The sequence below is a fragment of the Pholis gunnellus genome (genome assembly GCF_910591455.1).
Source record: "Pholis gunnellus genome assembly, chromosome: 10".
NCBI classification, from domain to species: domain Eukaryota; kingdom Metazoa; phylum Chordata; class Actinopteri; order Perciformes; family Pholidae; genus Pholis; species Pholis gunnellus.
The window spans coordinates 16,200,196-16,218,928 of record NC_136537.1 but is presented as its reverse complement, the minus strand read 5'-3'; the positions used below and the strand labels follow the sequence as shown (position 1 = coordinate 16,218,928).

The 18,733-nt window shown below is 45.2% G+C and overlaps 2 protein-coding genes across 2 annotated transcripts in view; one reads left to right on the top strand and one right to left on the bottom strand.

Moving 5' to 3' along the window:
* mrpl11 (mitochondrial ribosomal protein L11) overlaps positions 1 to 18,733 on the top strand; it is a 35,655-nt gene that overhangs the window by 9,411 nt on the left and 7,511 nt on the right. Inside the window, exon 2 of the mRNA XM_079168089.1 lies at positions 199 to 373. Coding sequence (XP_079024215.1) covers positions 251 to 373 — 123 coding nt within the window. The 5' untranslated portion in view covers positions 199 to 250. The remainder of the gene's footprint in view (positions 1 to 198; positions 374 to 18,733) is intronic.
* On the bottom strand, positions 9,829 to 10,884 carry tmem265 (transmembrane protein 265; the record flags this gene model as incomplete). Its single annotated transcript, XM_079167840.1, has 1 exon — positions 9,829 to 10,884. The coding sequence occupies one exon, from the start codon at positions 10,882 to 10,884 to the stop codon at positions 9,829 to 9,831; it is 1,056 nt and encodes a 351-aa protein (XP_079023966.1).

The following is an 18,733-nucleotide window of genomic DNA, read 5'->3' as shown; positions in this document are numbered from 1 at the left end:
GGCTCTCGCTGAGCCGATCGAAGGCAAAGATTTTCTTAATTACTCGCCCGCTGCAGAATGGAAAGGCCCGGGTTTAGCCTGTGGGTATCCGTATCGATTTGACTGTATGATGTTTTAATGAGCCCGGCGTGTAAATGATTTGTTGCGGTTGTGTATTCATGAAAGGCTAATTTGTTTGTTTTTCTTCTGCATTCTCAGTGGATGGAGTCTCAGTTGACGTGGAGGCAGATTTAAGGCTTTTGAGACCAGGATGTCGAAGATCTCTAAGGCAGCCAAGGCTGTGAAGAAATTGGATGTCAGCAATGTAATCCGGGCTATAGTGAGGTCAGGACAAGCGGCCCCCGGACCTCCACTGGGCCCCATCCTGGGACAGGTAAAATGACTTACAATTCCACTTCTTGTTCCATCTGTCTGCTCCGAATAATCAGGAGTGTTAACTTAATTGCAAAGAGCAGGGCTTCATTTTATCAGCTGACCCTCTGCACACAGCTCTCATTAACTGCGAGACAACCTGGTCCTTCCCTATTTTCACTTTGCCAATCACACAGTTGCCTCTCTCTCTCTCTCTCTCTCTCTCTCTCTCTCTCTCTCCTCAGTCACCTCATCCTACAGCCCCACCACCACCTCCTTCTCCTCCCATAGCCCTATTCATATTCACATTCTTATTCTAGTCGCACCGCTCCATTGTGCAGGTAGGTGCTGCACTCTGCTTCAGTCTGCAACTATTTTCTCACAGTTTCCAGGCCAAAGACACGAACACCTCCATTCACAGCAGCTGTCCGTATACATTAGCCTCACTCTTTACAAGCCATTTGATGAAATGGGACTGAACCTGTGGAGGCTTTGTCTTAAATTCTTGTATACATCTCTCTGCTTCAATTACTCCAGAGAGACAGCTGAGGTTGTCTTGGTTTTCTTTATTGCTCAGGGATGCACCACTCCGACTCTTTCACCAGGGATGCCAATTGCTACGAGTAAAATGTATGTATCTGCTGGTACAATCGTAGAATAAGTCAGCGGTCCTCAAGCGTTGAGCAACGAACAAAGATGGATTGTAGTTAGTGGAGAAAAATGACTGAGGATACATCATTTTCTTTGTTTTTCTTTCCAGTGATGTTGTTCGGTACGCGTCCTGCGTCTCTGATGCATTAACATCTGAAAGTACAGAATAAACTCACTATTGGTGCGTCGGGACGACACTGTACATTTAATGACATAGTCTCATGTTCATCGTCTTAATCATCATGAGAGAGTCGTTATTTCCTGCAATATAATTGTTTCTTTTAATTTCATCACCAGACGTTCAGTGGAAAGCTTTTTACTACTACTGATCACATTTACACACAAACTCTGACTGAATACATTTTCTTATTATGTTACGTTGAAAACTGCCCAATTCTGATGCTCCGTTCGTTAACCTCATCTACACTTCTGATCACACAAGTTCATTGTTTTAAATCTTTCTTGTAAAATGTACATTTTATTTTAGTCCATAAAAGCACTATCTGCTCCCGCTTTAATGGCGATTCAGCGCTTTAACTTTGATTGTTCTTTGCGAGAGTGAATGAATGAAACCCTATGGCTCGTCCTGTCCATACAAATGATCCAGTTAGGCTCTTTATTGGATAGAGCTCATCAGCCTGGAATGCTGTTGAACGCTTGGAAACCAGATCAATTCTCACAGTTAATCCATCTCTGTGACTTATTGACAGCACTCGAGAGAGGACAATGGGAAAGTGAACAAAACTGGCAGAAAAGAGCTCCACGTGAATACTAATGTCGGGAACAAGTAAGTGTTGAGGTGTCACTAAGGAGTTAATTTATGTGAAAACCTCTCATTTCTCTCGTCTGTTGGCTCAGACGATGTACTTTGCTGTCACCAGCAACATCAACTATCACATAAATTCAGTTAATTAATGGAAATCTGAACTCCCTGCCAGACTGGGACTATGATGAAGTGCTCACAAATACTGGAAGTTTTAATTAAACGCATTTCTCTCCTGTTTAGTTTGAACTTAATCCGTATTGCTCTACACATCCACTTGATCATCTTTTCACCTTTTTATATTAAAATAACAGTTTCTTTATTGATTCATTTGTTGATTATGTTCTTGATTAATCACTCAACTCTGCAGCTCTCCATCTTTATAATCATTGTTTTGATTTCCTGCCCTCGACGTTACTGTATAGGTTCGCTCTCGCTGCTCTCGTAGTGTCGTAAGCTTTAAAAACCTCCGGTACACAACCTGCTCAGCACCAAACGCCAGACAAACACAGTAAGCGACGCGCTGGCAAACACAGTTGAGCATTCAGCAGCTAAAGAGTCTCACATTATTCTTCAGGAGATGGTGGAGCTAAAAGAGTGAATATAGGGAATAAATTCATCATGTGACTCAAAGCGACACGTTTGCTTTATCAACTAAAAAAGTGATGATGATGCGTCGGATGTGTTGTTTACAGCTTTTTTTCGGTTGCTTCCCAAGAGTACAAAAAAAAAAAATCAATGAACCAATTTTATTTTTTTTAAATGACTACAGGCGTAAGACGTATTGTTCTCAAGAGTCTTACACACACACACACACACACACACACACACACACACACACACACACACACACACACACACACACACACACACACACAGGTCACATTGTTTGGACTGATGTTTCACTGTGACTTCTCTTTTGAAATAATACAATGAGTAGTTACAGTAATGAGCCATTTTCAGCCTGTAATTAGGAGGCGGATCTATTCTTTAATCTCATCCTATTTCAACGTCTTTTACTTCCTCTGAAAAATACAGCAGCCAGGGTTTTAACTGCTGCCAAGTGAAGAGACCGGAACAACCCAATTTTACCGTCTCTGCACTGTTTACCAGTTGGATGTATAATTGATTTTAAGATTTTCACTGATCACATTTAAGGCTCAGCTAAAGCTTCCTTCCCCTCAGCTACACTGGAGACCTTTGAGTTCCTTCTGATCCTCCAAAGCTGAGAATTAGGAAACTCGCTCTGTCATTCAACTCTCAACCCTTAAAGGTTATTAAGTTGTTCAGTTTGCAGCGCGTCCTGCCTCCGAAAAAATCCCTGTAAATTGACTTTACACATGCAACATTGGGTGCAAAAACATGTTTTTTATTGCAGAGTTGCATTACTTGACAGACAGAGGGGTTATTTTTAATGGCAGCTCCCCATAGGCATACATAACTATTCCAAACAACACTTTGAACAATCCTCCGTCTCTTTCTCATCCTATGAAACCTGTCACAGTGACGCGAGTGCTGATATGTCAGCATCAGTGGTCGTTTGTGGTATTTTTGGGTGTTTTCCCCCCAAAACATGTTTTTTTTTTCCCAAAAGATGCTCTGGTTGGAATTTGATCATTTTAAAGAATGTGAATTATGTGACAGCTCGAGATAACAGGCAAGAATAAGGATCGCGCTTTCTTTACCATCTTAGACGAGTAGCAGGTGTGATCTTTACTGCCTTTCTTCGTCCTGTCCAAATATTCAAAAATGTTGGATATATTTCCCACTTTGTTTATTTTTCTTAAAGATCAGTTAGTTTTGTACTTTTATTTTAATGCATGACTTTTACTTTTAACAGTATTCCGACACTCTGATCGGTTACTTAATTAAACAATACCAGAGTACTTCCTCCACCTCGGTTCAGTTCACAAAGGAGTTGTAAATAACTTTGCTGATTAAAGTAATTTCATTCATTTTCTTCACTGATGATGTTTTTTGTTCACTTGTTCTCCGAAGCAGTTTTTCACTGTTTAAATGCACCGCAAACGCATCACCGTTCATACGGACGCTCAGCTGTGGTTCTGTCTTCAGTTCAAAACATTCAGTCAGTTGAAGGCGTCTCGCTCAGTTCAGTACAAAACGAACACATAAACAATGAGTTATTGGATTATGAATTCATCAGTGGCGTTTGCTCTTTTTTTTAAGGGTGGAATATTTAATTTTTCTGATTATTTGTGTTTATTTTGTATACACGTTTTGTGGCTCATCCTCCTCCTTACATGACTTCTACGGACTCATTTGAAATTATTTTGCCAAAAGTGGACGTAATTCAAGACAAAATACATTTCCCTCCAAACGTATTTCACAATGCAGCTTCGGTGAATAGGAACTTCATTTGTAGGAGACCAGGCTGCCTTTCAAAGACCCAGTGGTGGAGTCAGTGATGGAACTACAGACTTTACATAAGGCTGCCAAATTGACAAAAAGTTGTTATACCCCTTCCTAAGACTTTATGTGATTTTTTTTTTTTTTTTCATTTCCAAAGACCATCGATCAATGAGAGAGGAATCAGATTTCCACGTCAGTGCAATGTTTCTTTCACACATAAAGTGATTTCCATTAATTTAATTTGTGAATTAGTTGAATTAGTCTGCTGACTCTGTGAAATTCTTCAGTAAGCAGATTACCAGGATCTAATAACTCCTGTGATCTTTGTCAAGGTGTCACAGAAGTAGAAGGAACAGGGTACAGCTTATGGAGGACGTTGTAGTGAACCAGTTTGTATGAGCTTATTAATAGAAGCTGACAAACTGTCTTGTCCTAAATCTGACCAGAGATCTGCATCAACTGTGGTCGGATGTGATTCCTGTCTCGCTCTAGATTTATGCAAACCTGGCGTTGTTTCCCTCAATTCAGCAGGAAGGAGTACATTTTAGAGATGAATTAGTAAACATTTCCCTCGTGAAGCAGTTTCTCCACATCAGTAAATACAGATAGTCGTTCCAGCGCTCAGGTCGGTCCTAAAAAAAGACTTTGATTGAAGATAGCAGAATAAGGTATTTTTGTGCAAGTCATGTCTTTTAATAGACTTTTAAAGAGGAAGTAATGTGAATCACTGCAGAGTGCTTATTCACCGCTAAATGGAGCGCCAAAGCTAAAAGCTACTGACTTTCAAAATAGCTTGAAAGTAAACTACCATATTAGCATCAGGTTTATCGTCTATTCATGTGCAGAATAGATAATCTTGTTGTTCTGATTCTCTAAGCTTTGGTAATACCATATGACTGTCACACATTCAGCTCATCATTTGGTCCTCGTGGTTCTTGTGTTTGTCATTTTTCTGTGTTCGTGTGGCATGACGGGATGTGAAGGCAGCGTCACAGAGAACGCGTAATTATCCATATTTTAGAGAACGGCAAGCACTGTATTTAATGTATCACGAGCTATAGGACATGCAAAGTAAGACGTGTGGATTTGGATATAGATATGGAGCAGTAAAGCAGTTGTGTGTGTGAGACGCTTTTTTCAGACGTGGGATGCAATTTATCTCTCATTTTGTAATTACAATAGAATTGCTTTATTTTAGTGTTTTGTGCTTTATTTCGGTGTGTTTGTGTGCTTACAGGTCATTTTCAGTTCAGTTTAAAGATTTGTGGGTGGATTTACTGAACACCTGTGATTTCTAATGATATAAAATAGAGATAAGCAGCAGATCCTCACATCTGAGAAGCTGGAACAGAAAACAGTTTGGCACTTGTGTTTGACAGAAAAACAATTAAGCAATAATCAAATAAATGTTCTTTCAACCAGCTAAATGATTAAATGACTACATGTTCTAATTAAGTGCATTCATTTAGCCTGATGTCACCTGAGACCAGCATGAGTGTGCGTTTGTCTCCAGTATTGCAGATCTCAGACTCTTTTGCATCATTTCTTTCTCCTAGAATATACTTTGAAGTTCTGCCCAAAAGCGGCGCGATTGGTGTGTGCTCTGATGAATGATTCAGACATCTGTCTGTTAAATGCGGCTCTTTCTGCCAGTCCACGGGGGCGTGAGCTCGGAGGCATACTGTAGCTGTCGCCCGTGTCAGGGGTAATGAGGGGAGATGGGTTGTAACCAAATGCTCAACGGAGCAAAACCCAAGCCATATGTTTGGCTGTAGGTGCCTCCATTTGGACCCTTTAGGACAGGGGTGGCCAACCCGCGGCTCCCGAGCCGCATGCGGCTCTTTGCCCGGTTTCATGCGGCTCTTATGTTCATATCGAAGTTTGTATTTGTGTTTTTTTAATGTTCGTGTTCGCTTCGCTTGAGTTAAATACGGTATTTTCGTCAAACGCGCATGTGCGGCCACAGATTACGTTCCTCGTCGACCCATTTAACGCCGAGACGGACTGTTTGAAAGCCCCGCTAGTCACAGATGAGGATGCGGCTGAGTTGGAGATGATCGATCTTTGTGAGGAGGACCAACTCAAACCTTTAAGGGACGGGACCATTGAGTTCTGGAAAAGTGTGCCAATGAAAAAATACCCCAATGTCAAACGGGCTGCGCTTAAGATACTGTCAATGTTTGGGTCAACATACGTCTGCGAGTCTGTGTTTTCTACCCTGAAACACGTGAAATCAAAGCATCGATCTGTTCTGACTGACACCCATGTGAAAGAATTGCTTCGAGTGGCAACAACGGAATACAAGCCAGATTTGAAGAGGATTGTTCAAGGCAATGAATGCCAGAAGTCCCACTAAGTAACATGCATAGTAAAAGAAAAACACTATTGTAAATTATTATATTTTTGTTTGTGGACTTGGTTGAACTGAGAGTTTGTCTGTGTGAGACAGTGTACACAATGTTCATTGTTGAAAATGACTGGCCTGTGGTCTTAGGAGTCAATTTCTGTCATTATCATATTGGTGTGTGACATTTACAATAAATCTGGCTGAGCAAAGGTATGTGTGTGTGTGAGGAAGGGATAGGGTGATGTTCATGTGTGCCCATGTGTATGATGTGGCTCTTTGCGGTAACACAGTAAAAAATGTGGCTCTTGGTCTCTGACTGGTTGGCCACCCCTGCTTTAGGATGTCATTGTTGTCGGGGCGGCGTGTTGAGCGCGTTTGTCTCTCTGGGTTCCTGCGCTCCATCAAGCCAACACTGTGTGTAACGGTAAATAAATGGCAGTCGGCAGCCGCCCCGCTTGAGGCGGTGGCTCCGGCCCTTTAATCTTAGCCGGGTTCCCCCCCCCCCCTCTCTGACTAACCACCCTTGACAGGGGAAGTGCAGAGAGGTAGGCCGCCTGTCGGCTGCGGGGCAAAATTTAAACAAACGAGAGAAATAAAAGAAGGAACGGGAGACAAAAAAGGGAAACTGACAGCTTTGGTACAGGAAAATAATTACAGACTGGAGTGGAATTAACACACGGGAATGGACAGGAAGAATGGAGGCGAAAGAAGAAAGAAAATAGGGGAGCGACTCGTGCAGTTTTCTTCAGGAGCAGGTTATGAGAGTCGCTGGGAGCTGAGGGAAAATGCTGAGCATTGTATCTAGAGCTTAACAGGTGCAACAAATTCTAGGAGGTAGTCGTTTGCCGAGGCTTCCAATGCAGTTGCTGCTTTTAAGTATAATAGAAATATGAGAAGTTGCACACCGTGGGAGTGCATCCAGAATGCGTAGGTTTGAAATGTAGAGTGAAACGGGGAGGAAGAGATGAAAGAAAGGAGAGGAGGGGAGGGGGGCAAGGGCTGGATGCTGTCGACTACTCCGGTTATCCCTCTGTGGTTTTTTCCTTAAAGTTTTCTCTGAACCAGCAAATAAATTCCCCACTGAAACGTTGAATGCGTTTTTGTGCCCGAGTGTGTACATTAGTCTCAATACATCCTGTTAATCTGGGCTGTAAATCAAGCGGAAAGCGCTGAGAATAAGCGCTTGTTTTGTTTTTTTTGACGAATAGCCTCAACTTCAATTAATAGGACCATTTTTTAGCAAAGAGGGGAGGCCGGCGGGTGCATTCGCGGCCGCTCCGAGCAAAGAGCCAGTTCACTCTGAAAACATCACACACTTACTACAACTCTTGACAGGCACACCCCATCTCTCTTTCAACATTAAACAGACAACACGACGGCACACTCAAGGATTACTGCGAGAGGATCCAAGCTGATGGCGCCGCCGGCATAATTGTGATAAATGACAGCCTTTTGTCAGCGTGCTGCACCATGACGCAAAGAGCAAGCTTTTCTAGCTTGAATATGTGAGGGGGAGGACGGGGGGGTGCGTCCATTCACTTCACTTCACCAGCTCCAGTATGAGAGAAAAACATGCAATTTTCTGTGGTTGCAGATTGACTTTAATATAGTTTTAAAAACAGCCTCTTGGCCTCGAATGACTGGGACTGAGTCCTCTTGTTTTCCCCTTTATGTGGGTGACAGTTTGCCAATAACGCGCCTACATAATAGTCAATGAACTGTCAACACTGGGCGAGTATGAAACACTTTTTTTATTAGTTTGGACTCTGTCCTGTAGGTGTAGCAGACAGCAGCTGTGGAATAACGTAACAGTGTACACATGGTGTATGTCCAAGTTCCACATGGTACACTTAACGTGTACGCCTCGTGGCTCCATGAGGAAACAAGGCACTTGACTGTACTGTACATCCTCTACACCTGCTGCTCTGGTCCATGATCCCATGATGCCCAAAACCCCCACATGTTAACAGCTTAGTGAATGAGAGGTGCCATCCATTATTCATGGCATCAAAAAGTTAACTTTCATCTCTAGTTAAAAGGGGGATTTAGGATTTTTCTTCTTCTTATTGAAAATGACTGAAAAAGACTTTGAGACAAGTACAGACGACATCAAAACATGAATTTTAAATGTGTTCTGAAACGGTAAAGGGATTACTTACATGGGTGTTCTGGCTTTGTAAACAATGTAGTAAAATAGACCTGCACTGTTGTTTGTGTTGCAGTAGGATTAAGATGATGCAAAAATGCTCATCTTTAAGCTCTACCGTTGAAAGATTGTATTTATGGAAGCGGTGTCTTTCATAAATAGTTGGCATCTTGAGTTAAGCACATTTTGTTGTGTTAAAATCGCTGCAGGAGGATTTTAAAAGTAAACAAATAAGTGACTGTACGGTGTGCATCTCGGAAATCATCTCGAGCTGATGTTTAGATTCTGCATTTAAATCAAATCAAATATTTCATAATACCAAAGAAACTCACTCCAAACACCACAGTTAGTCATCTCACTGATTAACTTTTCTGCTACACATATTTTTATTTTATTTTTTTATTGTGGAAAAACTAGAAATGTACTCTTTCAACCCTCTAAAATGTATTGAAATAAGGAAAATGAAAGCAGGGAACATTACTTTGGGTCGTGAGTAGACTTTGATTTAAAGCGCTACAAGCCTAAAAGGTTTGGATCCACTGGATTTGACTCTAAATTGAAATAGTGGAGCACCGTGAAGAGTGTGAGTTTTACAGGCAGACTGCTTTTAAACCCAGGAGCTGTATAGGGGAAAATGAATCCTCACTCCTTTTGTATTAAACTTTTCTCTGTGAAAGGTCCCTGTAAAGTGACGGAGGAAAAGAAAAAGTACACTAAAGGTCACAGTCTGTATTTGGCGTCTAATGGGAGAAGAGTATTGATCTAATTTTTCTGACAAGCCACATGACCCGAACTCACTGATGAGATGCTCTATATTGAGTTGCAAGAAATCTGAATGCAACAAATCGGTGGCAGTTTGGGCAGCTGTGCTGAGATCAAAGAAGGAAATGAAACACTACGTGAAGTCAATATACATTTCTAGAATATTCTTTACAGGCTGATAGATGTGTTCACAGTGTTGAATATAAAAAAACACACTCACAAATCCCAGCAATGCATTTTAAGTTATTCTCAGCACAACAAAATGTGAAGAAATCCAAGCTTGCCAAATGCTTTTCCACAGCTCAGCATTATACCCATCACTGTTGTACTGTATACAAGTTATCTGTTTGGATGTGATACTGGCTCTGCTGGTTCTGGGTTTTAAGTGTGGGTGTGATCACATGCTTTTGTGTATGCGTGTATGTTTAGAGCGACTCTCTAGAGTTCATGGGAGATGAAAGAGGGTCCTAAGGGCGTCTCCGTGGGCTCCAGGCTGACGTGGGAGAGAGTGTGGCTTTGGGAGCGAGACAGTGTGTGATAATGAGAGGGAGGAGCTTTCCCCTGGGCCTGGCCCTCTCCCTGCTCTGAGCTCTGGCTTGGCAGGGTCGAGTCTCCTGGTTCTGCTCCAGACACAGTCTCAGCTCCTGCAGCGCCGCGCTCCTGCTTGTGTCTCTCCCAAGCGGAGCTCAGCTTCACAGCCAGAGCCAGCAGGTTCTTCCCCAGGAACACAGTGGACACACGGGGGTCCCTGTACCACAGCATGCCCGTGCCCCTCAGGGCCAGGGTCAAGATGTTGATGGTGACCAGGCTGAGCCACGGGTACAGTGCCTCCTTACGGGGCCCCCTCTGTCCTGGCAGGCCGGTGGCCCCCAGCTCTGTGAGAGCCACACAGGGCAGCAGCAGCAGGAGGGCGTAGCAGTAAAAGAAGACCAGGCCCTCGGCCCAGATGGGCAGCTTCTGCTCAACGACCCCTCCGCTCCCCGCCGTTGTCCCGCTGTGGGCTTCCCACAGCCCCGCCTGCAGGTCCAGCACATCCAGCAGGTCCACCACCACCCACAGGAGCCGGCCCCGCACCTCCTGCTTCCTGCGCTGCGGGGTCATGTGGTCGGCTCCCGTCAGGATCAGAAACAGGGAGGGCAGGCAGATGGACAGCAGCAGCGTCAGGGTCTTCCTGGCCAGCGGGTCGGGCGGCCGGCGCTCCTGCCGGTAGTTATGGCAGACAAAGAAGAGCTTGAGCTGCAGCAGGGACAGGAACAGGAACCAGAGGGCGTTGGCGAAACCGCGACGCGGCGAACGCGCCTCCGACATCACGCCGGCCGACACGAAGCGCAGCGCGAGCAGGAAGCCCGCATCGCCTAGCAACACCGTCGCATACTGCCACACGCTAGGACCGCGAGCCCCCAGCATGCTCTGCTCCAGCAGGTAGAGGTCCACCACTGCCATCGTGCTCACTGTGACCAGGGTTGATACGCACACCTGGGGCGTGGGCACCATGCCTGAAAGAGACACACAGAGAAGCACGGTGGTAAATCTGTCCCATCGTCACAGATGCTCACGTCGCTGCACGCGGCGCCATCCGTCCCCAAAACTCACACATTTCAAGGGATAAGAACATGCTTGTTTTTGCTCACGCTAATTCAAAACCGAATGGAAAATAGTTTGACGCTTGTTGCTATGGTTAAAGACATCAGCTGCCAAGTAAGCAGTGAGCGCCCTTCATCTTTGGCCAGAGCCACATCTATTCTGGCTGCTCAAGCTGAGTAGCCTGCTGTATTGTGTTGTTTCTTTTGTTGTTTTTTTTTGTAACTCTGCGGCTCTTTGCATTAAATAGTTTTTCATTTTCTATAAAGATCCTAGCTTTGCTTCATTTTGATTCTCATACTTCTCGCTCAGATATTTTTCCGTGAATTCTTGTCGTTTCTGCCACTTTTTTGTATTCTTCCAATTCATTATTAATTAATTGTATTCAGGCGCTGCTAGGTGCCTTGTCAAAGCATTTTCTTTGCCTCAATAGTCGGCAGTGTTTATCCTCGTGCTGTGCTGCATCTTTAATCATTGCAAATCCCCCCTTTCATTCCAGATGAATATTGATAACTTTCTATTTGTTTGGAGACACGTTTGACTCGTGTCTTTGTGTACACACCGTGTACGTCTGTGTGTGCATGCAGGCAATGCTAATTTGGCAGAACGTGAGGGTACATTTTTTTCTTTCTGTTGCAGCTCATATCTCAGCCACGGACCATATAAACCTCAGTATTGATAAAGCGTGAGAAATGATCATTGACTTTACAGTGTAATCGAACCAATGTTGGCCTCTTTATCGTATTTGGCCTTAAAGCACAGCGCAGACCAGTGGACTGTCTGTTATCTGCTCAGCACCACTCGGGGGTGTCAACCCCTCAACTGGATCGATTCCATTATAATACAAAATCACTACCAGCTCAGATGTGTCGTAATGGCAACAGTTCAGCGTGATCGAGCGAGAGATGGACGCCACGATTGCGGTCTGTGAGAAAAGTCTGCCAGTGAAAAGAGAGTATTGATATCTTGCCGATGGAAGATGCATCACTTCCCTGACTATAAGACTAACAGGAGCTCTGCCATCTCCTCTGTGCTGTCTGAATCATTGAAGAGGGCTGAGGAACTCCACTGGGTAAAAAAAAAGGGGTTTGAGATTGTGTGTATTTGTGTGTGTGTGGAGAATGAGCATAAGACTGCATGTGTAAGATTAATAGGCCTCTTGGCTGTCTACATGCCTAATAAAGTGTTACTGCGTGATCATTATAGTTCATAAATAAGCTCAGGGTGAGAGGGGGTGAAAGGGATGAAGAGGAAGACTCAAATGCAGATAGAAAACGACTTCCACCCACTTAATATGAAGGCATGCAGTTCATGTGCCTGCTTGGCCTGGATGAATCCATCACAGGGGCTATTGAAATGTCACAGACATTAGTTTGTTCTGAAACAGATGAATCTAAGAGATGAGGAAAGGAACAATCTCGGCTGATTAATCCGCTCTGAGGCGTGGTGGGAGGACAGGCGTGGATCATGCCAGCGTTCATAATATCTGATTGTCTATGGAGCCTTTTGTCTCACCGCTTTACTGCAACTTGATTACCATTCGCCCAAAATTGAATGAATTGCACCAAGCGGCAGATTGAGAGGATATTGGAATTCAAATTTGTTTTTTCATTTCTCGAGGAGCAAACCCAATCTGCAGCGAGCGCGGGGATGGAGAAGTTTACGGCCACGGTTGCTGTTGGCTTTTTCCTCCAGGTCGTGCCTCTTAAGATATTCCACCTGAGCCTTAAATTTCACCCTAGATATCACCCTGTCAGCCTGTGTTTGTGTTTTGACTCCCTGTCAACACCATGTAATTTATTCTGTTCTGAGTGAAGGACTGGGATGACAGCCCATGTGTCCACTATACGCTCATCAATAATGACCCAATTCATCATTCTCCTGTCAGGGAAATGACACTGCTGTTGACAAGGTGAGGCAACCTATTTCGTTTTAAGCGTGAGTAATGGCATGTAATAGTGCGCAGGTGAAAGATTTGTTCAGTTTTGTACTGAAAATCAATTTTCGCCCAATTGTTTGGCTTGTATGACACACATGGCTCTCCCTCCATCTGCACCAGTGTAATCGTCGCCACAAAAAAAAGCTCCCCAATTCTTTGCAGCACACACTGACAGAGATAAAGCACACGGCGGGTTTGCCACTATCATTTTGTTTTCTATCAATATTGGGTGATTTCCAAGTGGACAGAAATCCATGTAGAGCAAAGATTAATTTGTGTTTACGCCCACTGTTTATCTCCATCACCAGCCCTCGCTCCAAATCCCATCAAAGACCAGCACAAGTTATTACAGGTGCCTCCGGAGCACCAAGGGCATCGGGACAACATCTATGCCATTATGTGCAAACTAATTAATTAATAGAGAGCCAGGCAGTGTGCAATCCCCGATGAGGAATTAATCCCCTCTCTCTAGACTTCAAGCCACATGACTGAAACATCTGTTGATTTGTGAGGTGGCAGCCTCAGTGCTGCCTGAGGGGCTTTATTGTTTCTAGTTTATCACGTTTTGGTTTGTTTTTTTTTCCTTGAAAAAGAAAAATGATTATCATTAACTGCCCCAGCATGCAGCGCGACGTCTTGCATCTTCCGGCAATTTAACAATCTCTATGAAACCGCTTCTCTGCAACACCTGTTTCATAACTGCCCTATTAACAGCAGGTAGTGCTGTGGGTTTATCCGCGCATTGCTGGTAGTAAAGTGAAGCTGTAGTTACCCAAACCATTCGTCTTGCACTTGGGCTCGATCCTCCTGGCTTGATTTACAGCGAATAATGTGCTTGTTCTTCCAAGTGGAGGCGCAGCCGGTGACCAATAAAGTCTTTTTTATTGTCGTTGATGAGCCGGGCTCGATGGTAAAGTCTTTCTTTTACAGTCCGGGTGTTTGTGTGGAGTCGGGCTCCAGGAGAAGGCTCATCTCGAGGCTGTTAAGACTTGGAAGTCATCGCCACTGCCACACCAAGCAGACACGAGTTTTGTCGGAACCAAAAAAATAAATAAAAAAACGGCTCATACTTATCAAGATATCTCCCTCCGTGCAGATCTGGCATGACCGATGTCTCCGTGGTTATTGCAGAGGCTCGATCTGAATCCGTCACCTCCCGTAGTGTCGTTTCTTTCTTTCCTTTTTTTGTCGTTGTCGGTTTAGCTTTTGATACAGCTGCGGATGCAGAGAGCGGTGCTGCTCCTGCTGCTGCTGCTGCTCGGGTCGGACTCCGGCTGTGCAGAGCAGTCGTGGAGGGGGGGGGGGAGTCGGTCAGAAGTGGAGCAGCGGCGGCGGCGACGCCAAATCATTAAAGTGGAGACCGCAGACCGAGAAGATGGCTCGAGAGAGAGAGCGAGAGAGAGAGAGAAAGAGAGAGGATGCAGAGCGCTGCAACAGAAGACCTCGAAGAGAAACTCACTCACGCTGTCCGAGTTTGGTTGTGATGTTCATTTGTAAGCAGGTTACGTGCTGCGCTCCAGACCTCCCACCCTCCTCCGTTTCTCCTCCTCTCCACCACCACCACCAGCAGCAGCAGCAGCAGCTGTGGAAGTTAAGCTGGAAGATGCTATGAATATTTGAGAGCACCCAGTTACAGTTCCCTCATTGGTTATGGTAATCACCCTGGTGCCACTTGCGAGAAGAATAGTTGCATTGTTTTGAGAGCAGGCGAATACCTTATTTACCCTTCCCCGCTTGAAATAGGAGCGGAGGAGGAAGTGGAGCGTAAGACGCTTGTAGCCTGTAGACACACTTGGAGCCCATGAGGCAGATGTTACAACTTTAATTAGTCCTCTCTGCTTACTGTCGTAGTCACACAAGGAAATCATCCCTCTGTTGTAGATTAACTCATTACAGCCGGCTTACTGCGCGCTTAAACAGAAGGATTGGGAAATTCTGAGACAGATCTGGTCGAAAATTAATCTTTTGGAAACTGTTTAAAAAGGAGAGCTGGCTGATTTCCTCGTTCACGAATTTAATTTGGGGTCCTTTGTCAGCCACCGATGCGATTTTAGAGGAATTTCGTGGCGTCCCTTCTTCCTCAAGGTCCTGCTCCTTCAAGTGCATCTGAAGGCGTTCCTGTCTGCACCTTTAGCTCCAGCCCTCAACTGCCTCTTTTCTCGTTGTGTGCCAGGTTCATTTTAGAGTGAGAGGTTTAATCAGACTGGTAGGAAAGGGGATGGAGAGTCATCTTTCTTGTCAGATTCAGCTCTGCGCTCTGCTGGCTTCCAAGAGAAGAGAGATTTTCCATTTTGCTCACTTCAGCGTCTTTTTTTTCTTCTTCTCTTTTTGTTCCTTTTCACCCGTCGTCTTCTTTTCACTGCCTTCCTTCCACCCCGCTCCTCATGTTTATCCCATTCTCTCCTCCATCCTGCTACTATCCCTCCTCTTTTTGGGGCTTTTGTTCCCCGTGGTTGTGGTTGAAGGTCATTCTGCACACTGGCTCACGAAGCAGGGAAAAGGACATGAGAGAACATAGAGCAAAAGCAGAGGAGGGCGAGGGGCAGCCAGGCGGGGAGAATGTCCACAGGACTGTGCAGTCATCACTTTCAGCTTCAGACATGATCGAGGAAGTCTGGAAGGTCACAGACTGTCCAAGAACACTGAAGGCGTCAACACTGAGTCATGCTCCACAGCAGACCCGAGGCTGACCTCCACAAACATGGAGGACTCGGTTCCTTCACCTTCCTCCTCTTGGCTCGTTCTCTCTGTGTCACCTCAGAGTGTGTTGCATTCATTAAGAGAGCACTGATTTAGCATTGTCCAACTCATGGGCAGTCAAAAGACAAACTGATGCAGCAGAAATGGAGATATTGTCCTTTTTATTCCACGCATTCTTCTTCCTTGTCAAAACCTGAGACGTTGGGTGTGTTATGCTAGTGCCAGTTAATGTACCCTGTGACATCACTTCAGGAAATGTATCCGACTCCCTCCGGAGCCACAAAAGGCTTTATTCAACTTCACATATAGTCTTTCCAGAGACTTGTAAACAGACTTTGATGTGTAAAATTGGCGGAGTTCCCCTTTGAATAACACCTTTCAGCGTGCAGAATTCACTATTATCTCTGAATACGCGACAAACCGAGCAGGCTTTGTCAAAACGTTGCTATCAGTTGTCGATGCAGTCTGACTTTATTCTAACCCCTGACTCTCTTTCTGATTCTCTCCTCTACTTGTCAGCGAGTCTGGTGTATTTTCAGACATCTCCAGCGTGGAGCCTCAGCTGCCTGCAGTCAAGGCTCCTGTGTTTCTGCTGCAGCCTCCACACGTGATTAATCATCTGAAGTGGCAAAAGGCACAACACTGTCAAGACTGTGAGGGGAACCTAATGGAGTTGAAAATGGGATGTTTTGTCATGACGCAATCCATTTTGTTTCACCCGTCGCCCGCATGCTTTCACCATGCCCTCAAACAGCAAATGTGTCTTCTTGTGCCAGGAATGAAAACGTGAAGGCTGCCTCTATTTTAAGCAGCGATCCAGACGGCAATAACACCTCTTTTAGATGTTTTGGTTGTTATGAAAATGAGCCCCGAATTTGGTCCGCTCCGTCAGGTCGGCCCTCATGCTCGTGTGAGCAGCGCTCCTCGGCTCTTTCGTGCGGGGCTGTGTATTGGCCTCAGCACGGTTCACTGGAGGCCGTGTTCATTTTCCACTTTTGAGACTAATCCACCGATTCCAGGGTGGAAAATCAAGTAAGAAGCATGTCCAGCGTGAACTCAATTATTTTGCTCTTTGTTGCTGTATGTGTATCCGTGTCTGTTGGACCTAAACCGACCTGCTGTTCAGCCTCCCAGCTTCCCCCTCTGCAGCTGAAGTGTTCAACATGAAACCTAATCAGCTGTATGACGCTACATTGGGGCTGAATGTGATAAAATGCCAACAGTGAAGCAGATTAAATGAACACGGTAATGAAGGTAATGAATGAGAGTGTTTCACACTGAAGACTTTAATTAACCTCGCCTCCCACCAGCCTCTCACCACCGTAACACCTTCGCCACCGTATCGCGGCCCTCCAGTGTGCCGATCGCCCGGGGCAATTTATCAGGTGGCCTCGTGTGCCGGGGGCAATTAATCCTGCCTCCTGCCCCGAGGCCTTGTCCTGCCTCTGTGTCCTTTTATCTCCGTGTTTGCCACGCTTCCATAAGCACAATACTGCTCTTGACCTACTCACCCACTCTTTCTCATCTCCCTCCATCGCTTCCTCGCTCCTGCATTTCTTTTCTAGCCCCGTTCTCTCAGATACAAAGACACCTGCGACCGCACACAGTGAACACTTCCTCACCGTCAGCAGTCTCTGGCAGCTTAATATGCACACATATCCACTGTTAAACAGATAGTCTTGTCAGATTTAAATGAGGCCAAAGTATTCATACATAAACATACACACTCACCCATATTCATGAGGACCTCCTGCGGCCTTTTGCTTTACTTGTCTCCTCTCCCGTTGTTCACCTTGGTTACACAAATCCCTTCTCATTGTTCAAATATTGACCACGACGATCACTGGGCACATTCTGACAACTTGAATACACCTCGGCTGTCTCTCTTTCTCTTTCCCGTCTCTCCTCTCCTCCATCTACACACTCCCCGTCCTGCCACGCCATGCAGTGCTACATCTTGTTAAAAAGAGTTAGTGAAGCTGAAAGGCCAATCACATTAACAGGGAAGGAGTGTCAAAAAAAGACTGCAGAGAATCTGGTGGAAGGGTCAAATCAAATGGACGCTTCCCAGATTTTAATTGCAAATGTCTAATTGCTCATAATTATGAGTAATAAGGCTCTGCAGCGCTGATCTTGAATGGATCATATAGCAATTACTCACCGCTGTCGCTGCTGGATTTGACGGCGGGAAATATATTCGTAGATTAGCGTTTAATCCCGGTGCCCAGGATCTCAGAAGTCTTTGAGGATGTGCGGCTGAATGTCCTCGCCCACAGCCGCCGTGGAAGGCCCCGCCTCGGGTGATGGGCTGCAGCCATTTTATACTGGAGAGCACCCGGCTCTAATCAGTCACGGTGGAGGAGAGAGGATTTATCCAGCAGCTCGGACTCGAGGATGATTAGATGCTCAGATGCAGTGAGCGGGGTTAGCGAGTTGGCCAGGGCATGAATGTTACTGTTCCACTTCTCTCTCTCTCTCTCTGTTTAAATGTCATGCGGAGTTGGAGGAGCCGACCTTGAACCTTGCTTTCATGGCACACCCGCCCTCCGCCACAGTTAAACACTGTGATTACCAACATGATTCAATCGCAGTAATTACTGCAGTTAAACTATTAAATAGCCCGAGGCCAAAAATAAAACATCCTCACGCCGCCACCTTCAGTGGAGGAGATGCCTGGACCTCTGTGGAACAGCTTAATTAAAATATGATTACCTGTCTCTGGTGCATACTTTATTGTGTGCAGAGCTGAGGGCAAACTGTCTGCTATCCCCAAGTGGGTGGTCGTGTCCCATCCTCTTTATTTGCCACTCTTCAGGCTTTTTTTAAAATATTTGTTCAAGCCCTATTAAAACAGTAAAGGACTATCTGGTCAGGGAGGCCGTGTGAAGTCTGTCTATCTTTAGAGCACTCGCTCCTCTGTCTACGTAATGTCTCGTCGTCTGTGCACACTGTAGAAGCTTCTGGAATTATCTCCGGCTGGTCAGGGAGGCTCTTTCATGGCATTTGTGTGACATGAAAAGGCCATCTGAGTCGGTGGGAGAGATCGTTATCCGACATGGGCTGAACAGAAGGGAAGGAATGGGAGCTAAATGTGTGAGGCAGAGCCCGAGGGTTTGCTTTGAC